Below are 10260 nucleotides of genomic sequence, written 5' to 3'. Positions count from 1 at the left end.
TGAAGGACATTGGCCGGGAAGGCTTTTAGAGCAGGGTTCTACTGCCCAACAGCCAAGAAGGACGCAACCGACTTAGTTCAGAGATGTGAAGTCTGTCAGTTCCTAGCCAAGCAACATCATTTGCCGACACAACAGTTGCAGACTATCTCGGTCTCCTGGACCTTCACATGCTAGGAGCTAGATATGATAGGGCCATTCAAGAAAGCTCAGAGAGAACACACACATGTATTGGTGGCCATTGACAAGTTCACGAAATGGGTCGAGTACAAGTCGATTGCCTCGCTGACGACATCCAAAGCAGTTGAGTTCATCTAGGAGATCATATTCAGGTTTAGAATACCAAATAACAACATTAGAGACATAGGTCCAACTTCACAGGGTTTTTTATTTCTACTAGCAAAGGTGTACCTCAAGTGTGCTTCATTAGCCCATCCGAGGGCCAATGGTCAAGTTGAACAAGCAAATGGAATGATCGTAAAGACGCTAAGGAATAAGATTTTCGATAAGAACGAGAAATTTGCTAGGAAATGGATCAGAGAGCTTCCGTATGTGGTTTGGAGCTTTTGGACTCAACCTAGCCGAGCAAAGCGTTTGTCGACGCCGACTCTGATGCCACCGCAAGGTTATCTCCAGCATACTTCCTATCTCACTCCCTAATTCAAGCTCCACTCTATAAGTGTATGGTGCAAAAGAGTATTTTACACGTCTATTTACACAACTTGCTGGAGATGGCTTAATGATTCAAGCCATATCCACATCCCATAGAGGTGACAAGTCAAGTACACTAGATGGGAGAGGGAGCTGGCGAGAAGCTAACAAAAAATCTCGAGGGGTTGACGGGATCAATCCTCGTATAGTGATCTGACCTCCAAATCGATAGAAATGAAGACCCTAAACCTAGCCGAGCAAAGCGTTTGTCGACGCCGACCTGATGCCACCGCAGGGTTATCTCCAGCAGACTCCATATCTCACTCCCTAATTCAAACTCCACTCTGTAAGTGTACGGTGCAAAAGAGTACTTTACACTGTCGACGCTGACCCTGATGCCACCGCAGGGTTATCTCCAGCAGACTTCATATCTCACTCCCTAATTCAAACTCCACTATATGAGTGTATGGTGCAAAAGAGTACTTTACACGGCCACTTACACATATTGTTGGAGATGGGTTGATAATTCCAGCCACATCCACGTCCCACGGAGGTGACAGGTCATGTACACTAGATGGGAGTGGGAGGTGGCGAGAAGCTGACAAAAAATCTCAAGGGGTTGACGGGATCAATCCTCGTACAGTGATCTGACCTCCAAATCGATAGAAATGAAGCACTTGCAAAATTCTCGGTGCTATTCAATCTAATAATTAATTATGAGTTGTTTGGAACTGCTCCATTTTTTTATAAAGAAGGTTCAGAGCAGCTTCATAAAAAGTTTAGAGTTTATAGAGAACGCCTCTTGAGCTCATGGTTTTGTAATTTTCATAGACCAGAATTACGTAATGTTGTTTAACTAAAAAACATAAAGTGGAGCTTATAAAACAATATGGGGTGAAGGCGTGAAGCAGTCTCGACGACCCCTTAAACTAAATATAGAGTATTTGCAATTTGAATTGCGACCATACATTCTCTTCTCTATCTCTCTTTTTTTACCCTGTGATTTGCTAGTGGCCATGGTGTGATGCAGAGATGGGCAGTCAGAGAACGGAGATGCTAGTGGCCATGGTGTGATGCAGAATTTTATCGATCGGTTGGTCTCATCCGAAGTCCTGAATGTAGCCAGAGTTTGGGCGAATTTTACACAAAGTTGACGACACGCAGCACAGGAAGAATTTGCATCAATCAACAAATGCGATTAGTATTTTTTAGCCAAGCTACACTACATAAAAGATGTTGTTTTTTATATACAAGGAAGAAGAAGGAAGAAAGAAGAGGAAGTTGTCGGTCGTCAAACCAAACTCAAACCAGAATCATCAGCCTTTGACTAGCCGTGCGTGGACGCCGACGCCGGCGACGAGATGTAAGGATCGGACTGCACGAGCCCGTCGAGGAAATCAGCTAGGCGGTGCTCGCGCCTCCTGACGGCGGCGTCCTCGAGCGCGCGCAGCAGCGCCTCCGCCTTGGCCTTCCCCCGGGGGCTGGCGGCGCTGTCCTCGGCGAGCTCCCGCACGGTCTCCTCGGCGCCGCCGACTGCGACCACATCTGCCGCGGCGGCCTCCCCGCCGGCCACGACGAGGTTGAGCAGCGCGGCAGCGGCGTTCTCCCGCGCCCTGGGCGTGGCGGCGCCCCCCGACTCGACGAGGTCGAGGAGGATGCGCACCCCGGAGACCCAGCGGAAGGCCTCGAGGCTCTCGGCGCACCCGGCCACCTGCGCGACCACGGCGGTGGCGTCCTCCACGACGCCGTCGCGCGCGTCCGTGAGCACGAGCGCGAAGAGCGCCTGCACGGCGCCGAGCGAGACGAGCGCGGCGCGGGCGGGCGGGTAGAGCGCGGCGCCGAACAGCGCCCTGAGGGCGTCCTTGGTGGCGCGCGTGGCGCCCGGCCTGTGCGGCGGCGCGCGGAGGAGCGCCACCAGCGCGGCCAGGAGCGGGCGCCGCTCGCACACCGCCGCGCGGTGCGGCTCCCCGCCGCAGAGGAGGCTGTGGACCACGGCCGCCGCGTGGTGCGCGGCGTCGCCCGAGCGCAGCGCGGCCGTCAGCGCGTCCAGCACGCCCGGGGCCGACGCCACCTGGTCCCGCGCCGAGATGGAGATGTTGAGGAGCGCGGCCGCCGCGTCCACGGCCGCGGGGGACGCGCGCTGGAGCTGCGCGGCCAGGAGGGGCAGCGCGCCCGCGTCCGCCAGCGGCGCCCGGATCTCCGGGTCCGTCTTGGTGGCGAGGCGGATCTCGGACACCGCCGCCGCCGCGGCCCCGTCGCGCGCGGCGGTGGCGCCGCGCAGCCGGGCCACCAGGACCCGTGCCGTGTGCGCCTTCACTTCCATCGCTGTCGGCGGTGTCGCGTTGCGTTGGGCTGGGTGCAGGTTCGGTTTTGGAGCTGTATGCGGGAGCTTGGCTTGGAGGGAGGCGGCTTCGTTGGTTAGGTGGCGGGTCGCGGCAGGAGGAGGAGGAGGAAGGCGGCGATCGGGATCGGATGGAGGGAGTGAAGTGAACGGGACGTAATTCCCTCCCCCGCTTCTTTCTGCCGTGGTGGTGGTGGGCTGGTGGCTCGTGGTGTTGAACGTTTCTACCGCGCTTCACCTTTCGGAGCGCACGCCTTCAAACCTGCTTTGGCAAATGCTAAGGGGGTGTTTGGTTTGTAGGGACTAATGTTTAGTCCCACATTTTATTCCATTTTAGTTCTAAAATTACCAAATATATAAACTAAAACTTTATTTTAGTTTCTATATTTAGCAATTTATAGACTAAAAAGGAATAAAATGAAGGGACTAAACATTAGTCTCTAAAACCAAACATCCCCTAAGTTTACGTCGGATTGTACCAGAATTGTTTCAGCTAATCAAAATCTATTTAAAATAGAGAAACAATCCGGCTAGAAATCATTCTGACCTATCAATCCGGCACAAACGAACAAAGTCTAAAAAATTCTTGGGAATTCGGGGGCTGTTTAGAGTACCTTCTCTTTCTTCGATCGTGACAAGGAAAGGAAGCCGTCACTTGAGTGTACACATTGCTGCTTCCTTTTCTTCTTCTCGGCTTGCTACAACTGCAACCGAGAGAGACACGCGGAACGTATGGAGAGCGTAGTACAGGCGTACAGCGTTGTAGTCAGCGCCGACAGTTGACACCGTGAGGCGTTCCAGATGTGTATTATGTATGTATGCATGCTAAGTTTAGTATTGTACGTGGTCCCTATGAATCTATCCATGGCCCGCGAGATAAAAAGCAAAAAAAGGGATAATAACATGGTAACTAGGTGCATCCGTCATCTCCCACTAATCGCCTTCCAATAGTCTCCGTTAACTAAAGTCGTGCGGATACTTTGACAACGGTAATAACGTTCCACATCTGATGCTCGTTCACACGGCCTTCTATGTTATGTGTTGGGAGGAGACCGAACACAGCCTTGATCGCAAAGGGAAAACCACGTTGATCGGAGGCCAACACGCTCTCGTTCTAAGCTGACGAAAACCTTATACCATTAATTGTCTTCGTAGGTTCACCGACACTAGTACAAATAAGCTCAAAGCCTGCGGCACGTTCAACTTTTCACTGGCGGTTTCCGTTATCAAACGTCAGTGAAAGAAACAGGTGGGCCCGGCTTTGAAAACCGCCAGTGGAAACCTATTTCCACTGGCGGTTATCTTAACACAACCGCCAGTGGAAATAGGATGTTTCCACTGGCGGTTGTGTTACACAAACCGCCAGTGAAAATTGATTTCCACTGGCGGTTATCTTAAGATAACCGCCAGTGGAAACATCCTATTTCCACTGGCGGTTTTTAAAGACAACCGCCAGTGGAAATCCATTTTCACTGGCGGTTTTTAAAGACAACCGCCAGTGAAGTGTCTGTTATAAATGCCCCTCTTCCCCCGACAGTGAACTGTATGCTCGCAGCCAACTTCCATTGGAGGCGATTTTGGAGGTCCAGAATTCACAAAATACATGGGGAGAGGTTTTGATCTTCATTTTTTGGAAGAAGATTGCTAAGAAAGGTTGGTTTATGTTGCTAATGTCAATTTTTATTCATTTTTGCTCAATTTTAGCCACATTTTGGATCTAGGGTTTCACCATTGGAGAGAGAGTGTATCCTCTCTCAATTTTAGCCACATTTTTGCTCTATTCGCTCAAATAAAGTTGTTTAATATGGTTAGATTTTGTCTATCCTCTCTCCTTTTTCATGTTTAGTTCTCAAATCAGTTTATCCATGACATATTAAGTTGTTTAATGAATGGTTCATGTGTTGTGTGGAGAGAGAAGAAGATAGGTTACATTCTATGCGTGCGAGTTCATGAGAGTGAACGGACGATACATCACGAACCCTGACAAGGTATTATTAGTAATAGTTAAGTATGTATTTATGTCATTAAAGATGCAAATGTGTTATTATTGAGTATAAATAGATGATGTTTATAAAATTCCTTTACAGCAATTTCAACGAGGAAACCCGGAGAACTTGACCGAAGCTGCATTGTATGGCATAGTCGAGGACCTCTGCACATTCATATTGAAAGAGGTCATTCCCGCAGAAGGAAAATATCACGATGCTTCCGGGACATTAGCTTTGCCAGAGTTCAGAATACTAACAGAAATTAGTAGATTATCTCTTAGCCGAGATAGTTATTAGAGCTTAGGTGAAAACTTATGATGTATAGAATGCATGAAGCATATATGGTTGTAAACAGAATACTTTGATGTATATAAATGTATGATAGAATTTAATTTCATGTTGCTTTCAATATCAATATAGATATATATATATATGTTTGTGTGTGTGTAAATAAATATATATATAATTCAGTATTGTTTGAAATTTTGAAAAAAGGCGGGAAAACTTCCACTGGCGGTTTTATAAAGAAAACCGCCAGTGAAAAGTGCATTTCCACTGGCGGTTTGCTTTATAAAACCGCCAGTGTAAATGCATTTCCACTGGCGGTTTTCTTTATTCAGCCGCCAGTGGAAATGCACTTTTCACTGGCGGTTCGTTAAGAAAACCGCCAGTGAAAATGCACTTTTCACTGGCGGTTCCAAAATAACCGCCAGTGGAAATACTGATTTCCACTGACCCCTAGCACTGGCGGTACTGAAAAACGCCAGTGTAAATATGTATAGAACCGCCACTATAGAGCTTCTGTGTACTAGTGCGACATAGGGACTTCGATAGAAGAGGCCTCCGATCGGGTGGGTCCGACATTGAGGGGCCGAGCCAGGCGGCGGCCGGACGACCAGACTTCGATATGCTTCAGGAGCGAAATCCTCGTCACCCCTCGCGACGCTCCGGAAGTGGAGCCCTCGCTCAGCCAAGTCCGTCGAAAGGGTAGCTAGAGACTTCGCTACACTCCAGAAGCGGATCCCTCGACCACCCTTCGTTCAGCTAGGTCGACCGAGGGAAAACGGGCGCGAAGGCTTCTAGGACACCGACGACAGCTATGCGCCGACCAGCTCGATACGGTCCACCGAGACGCGCTTGGAGGCCCACCTGTAAGTGTAACGTGCGGGTGTGTAATCTAGTGTGCGCCCTCTACTGTACGAACGACGCTGTAATTACTCTGTTACATGTAATATTCCTTAGATATAGTTGGTAAACGGGGGTAGGGTCGTATTTTGGACCACCTACCCCCAGACGGGAGTATAAATACCCTCGTCTCGTAGCTGGATGGGACATGCATAACGATAAGCTATAATTTCATTCCATCTATGTTGTCGTGCACCTGAGATCACACCTGTTACCCGAGTGTTTGGGTCCATCTGACAACGCGTCCGCGTGTCAGTGCCCATCATTTGGCGCCCACCATGGGGCTCAAATCCGCGACCATGTAACATTCAAACATCATCGGTCCGTGCTCTTTTCTGCGAAGGGGTGAGGTTTTTAATGAGATAGAGCCTTGTAATAAAGCAGCGAATAAAAAAACCCCAACGAATGAGTCGGCATAAATGGTTCTCAAAGCCAACATTCGGCCACGAAGACAGTCACCGCCGCACCGGGAGACCCGTTTGCGGCGTGCGAAAAAGACAACCCCCGGGTGCAAAAATACCTCACAGCAACGCTGGATTAAAACAAAATCTTGGCAAATAAAATAAAATATTGGCAAAAAACTTATGACAAGCATAACTAGACCCAAATATCTTGACAAAAGCGGCACATCGCAAAGCTCATACAACAAAACAATCGAAAGTCCAGCACTCGCCCCCAATCGACAAAGGGGGAGAAGGCAGCGTTTTACACCAAAAAAATTGTCGATCGGCGGCGACGACCACGGACAGTGTTTTACAAAAGTACACCACGCACAACAAACGTGCAAACAACGCGATATCATTATTACATAACTATGGAACAACACGAAGTAATGGACTAGTGGGCTCCTCCTTCGGGTTCAACTCGCGCTCCCTTCAATTAAATAACATAATCTACAGCTCTTCGCCCTTGTCAAAAAGCCCGAGGACTGACTCGCTAACATGATCCAAGCGTGATCACCGCTTACGGACCCCGCCAAGACACGACGAGGCCCCAAGTCCTCGTCGCCCAACTCACTAGACCTAATATGCACCTCCCTACCCGACACAGACTAGATCAAAGAATTTTCGACACCAACTACGACTATGCCTGCTTCAATAGAAGGCCCCCCCCTCCAGCCCCGTAAGCCTACGACGCCGCGACGTTCATCGCGACAAAAAAAGTAAATCTTCCCGGACGACTCATGATCCATCTTCGCAAAAAAGCCTAGGCCGTCCTCATCTTCTGATGACTCCGAATCGTCAAAACCACCAGAGCTCGACGAGCTCCAGAAAGCTAAAGGGGTGACACACAAAACATCATCCAATGGGCCTTCCTCCTTGATCAAAAGGATGCCAGGGTCGCTTTGCGCAGGCCCCCAGAGAGGAACCTGCGCAAAATCATTGTTTCAAACACAGTGTGAGCCCCCACAACTATTCAAACCAAAAGGACTCCCATCAGAACAAATTTACACCTTCACAACATCAGCAGCGTCAGACGAGGGCCTGGTGGCACGATCCCCCCGACAGCAGCTGGCATCTCGGGCAATTGCACGCGCGTAGCTGCGGCGAAGTCGGCCTCCACAATTTCTGGCCTCTCAGCCTCTGCATCCACTAACTTTTCACCATCGCCCGTCCCCTCATAAGTTTTCCTCGCCTGTTACAGAAAATTCAGCAAGCAACAACAAAAATAAGCCAGAAGCATAGTACCGAACACCTAACTGTTCCAACTTCGCAATTGAACACTTTCGAGCAACCTCACAGTCAAAGGGGACCCACATACGATCCAGCATTTCATCGACCTCCATACCCGCAGCTTCACTGATCTCGTCGTAAAGGTTCTCGTTGTAGTTGAATTCCGACGACGACAGACGAGACACATGGTTGCACCCTTCGTGGATTAATGACTCGAAACTGCTCTCATAGGTCATGAAGGCCAAGAAAGTCATCAGTCCCCTAATCACGTCAGGAAGTCGCATGGTCTCCGTTCCCAGCCACACAATGTAGCGGTCGAAGAGACCTTCACCCTCTAGGTCAAGCGAATGAATGGTGGCCTCCAGCTCCTCATATACGCGCCTGAAATTGTCGAACATGGCCTGAGCATTTGTCTAGACGGCCTGGACAATGCCCGCAGAGCAAAGGCGTTCGACAGATAGGTCCCCCAAAGTAGTATCAAGCTCTTTTTCAAGAACCCAACCTAAGACTCAGGAGACTTCACCCGCTGCTCTAGCTCCCTCACCTCCCTAGTCTTCTTGAAAGTCGCCTATAGGGGATGGATAGGCGGAATTTAAAAATTATAAACTTAAGCACACATTACAAGCCGAGGTTAGCGTTAGAACGAATATCAAGTCCGGGAGAGAGGGAAAAACAAATCAACCAAGAAATAAAGCGAATGAACACGGTGATTTGTTTTACCGAGGTTCGGTTCTAAAGAACCTGGTCCCCGTTGAGGTGGTCACAAAGACCAGATCTCTTCCAACCCTTTTTCTCTCTCAAACGGTCACCTAGACCGAGTGAGCTTTCTCCTTAATCAAACGGGTCACTTAGATCCCGCAAGGACCACCACACACTTGGTGTCTCTTGCTTTAATTACAAGTTACTTAGAGAACAAGAATGAAGAAGAAGAAAACGATCCAAGAAACAAGAGCTCAAAGAACACGAATAAAACACTCTCTCTAGTCACTAGGTGTTTGGAATGAATTTGGGACTTGGAGAGGCTTTGATTCTTTTGAATTGTGTCTAGGAGTGAATGCACTAGCTCTTGTATTGAATGTGAAGTGCTGAAAACTTGGATGCTTGGAGTGGTGGTGGTTGGGGGTATTTATAGCCCTCAACCACCACATAGCCGTTGGGGATGGCTGCTGTCGATGGGCGCATCGGACAGTCTGGTGCACCACCAGACATTGTCCGGTGCGCGCAGCCACGTCACCCAATCGTTAGGGTTCGGGTGCTGTTGACCATTGGAGGCTTTGTCTTCTAGTGGCACCGGACATGTATTGTTCATTGTCTGGTGCGTCTCTGGCGACTGCTCTGACTTCTGCGCACACTGTTCACGCACTGTTCATCTGAATTTCAACTTTTGCAGTCGACCGTTGCGCGAAGGAGTCGTTCCTCCGCTAGTGCACCGGACAGTCCGGTGGTACACCGTGCAGTCCGCTGAATTATAGCGGAGCGTGCTCTGAGAAACCCGAGAGTGGCCAGTTCACTCTAGTACGGACCTGGTGCATCGGACACTGTCCGGTGGCACACCAGACAGTCCGGTGCGCCAGACCAGGGCACACTCGGTTTCTTTGCTACTTTCCTTTTGAACCCTTTCTTCAATCTTTTATTGATTTGTGTTGAACCTTTATGCACCTGTAGAATATATAATCTAGAGCAAACTAGTTAGTTCAATATTTGCGTTGGGCATTCAACCACCAAAATTATTTATAGGAAAAGGTTAAGCTCTATTTCTCTTTCAATCTCCCCCTTTTTGGTGATTGATGCCAACACAAACCAAAACAAATATATAAGTGAAGAATTGAACTGGTTTGCATAATGTAAGTGCATAGGTTACTTAGAATTAAACCAATATATAATTTCACTAGATATGCATGGATTGCTTTCTTTTTATTTAACATTTTGGACCGCATTTGCACCACTTATTTTGTTTTTGCAAATTCTTTTTGGAAATTCTTTTCAAAGTCTTTTGCAAATGGTCAAAGGTATATGAATAAGATTGCAAGAAGCATTTTCAAGTTTTGAAATTTCTCACCCTATTTCAAATGCTTTTCCTTTGACTAAACAAAACCCCCTGAATAAAATTCTCCTCTTAGTTTTCAAGAGGGTTTTAATAGATACCAATTGGAACTTATACTTAGATACTAGTTTTGAAATTCTATCTTTAAATATACCAATTGAAAATATCATATCAATTGAAGAAATTTCTTATCACAAGATACCAATTGGAAATTTTTTTGTAATAAATTAAAAAATTAAAGTTAGTGTTGCGGTCCTTTTGCTTTGGGCTTAACATTTCTCCCCCTTTGGCATTAATCGCCAAAAACGGAGACGTTGAGAGCCCTTATTACTTTCTCCCCCATCGGTAAATAAAATATGAGTGAAGATTAAACCAATGTGA

At 48.1% G+C, this 10260-nt stretch overlaps 1 protein-coding gene across 1 annotated transcript; it reads right to left on the bottom strand.

Moving 5' to 3' along the window:
* Window positions 1-1719: 1719 nt before the first annotated feature.
* LOC103650716 (U-box domain-containing protein 14) lies at window positions 1720-3278 on the bottom strand. Its single transcript, XM_008676281.4, has one exon. It carries the CDS (start codon window positions 2969-2971, stop codon window positions 1976-1978), a length of 996 nt encoding a protein of 331 aa, XP_008674503.2. The 5' UTR covers window positions 2972-3278; the 3' UTR covers window positions 1720-1975.
* Between the last annotated feature and the right edge of the window lie 6982 nt (window positions 3279-10260).

The sequence above is a fragment of the Zea mays genome, chromosome 3 (genome assembly GCF_902167145.1).
Source record: "Zea mays cultivar B73 chromosome 3, Zm-B73-REFERENCE-NAM-5.0, whole genome shotgun sequence".
Classification (NCBI taxonomy): domain Eukaryota; kingdom Viridiplantae; phylum Streptophyta; class Magnoliopsida; order Poales; family Poaceae; genus Zea; species Zea mays.
The sequence above is the reverse complement of the archived record's forward strand: the minus strand, read 5'-3'. Positions and strand labels throughout refer to the sequence as shown.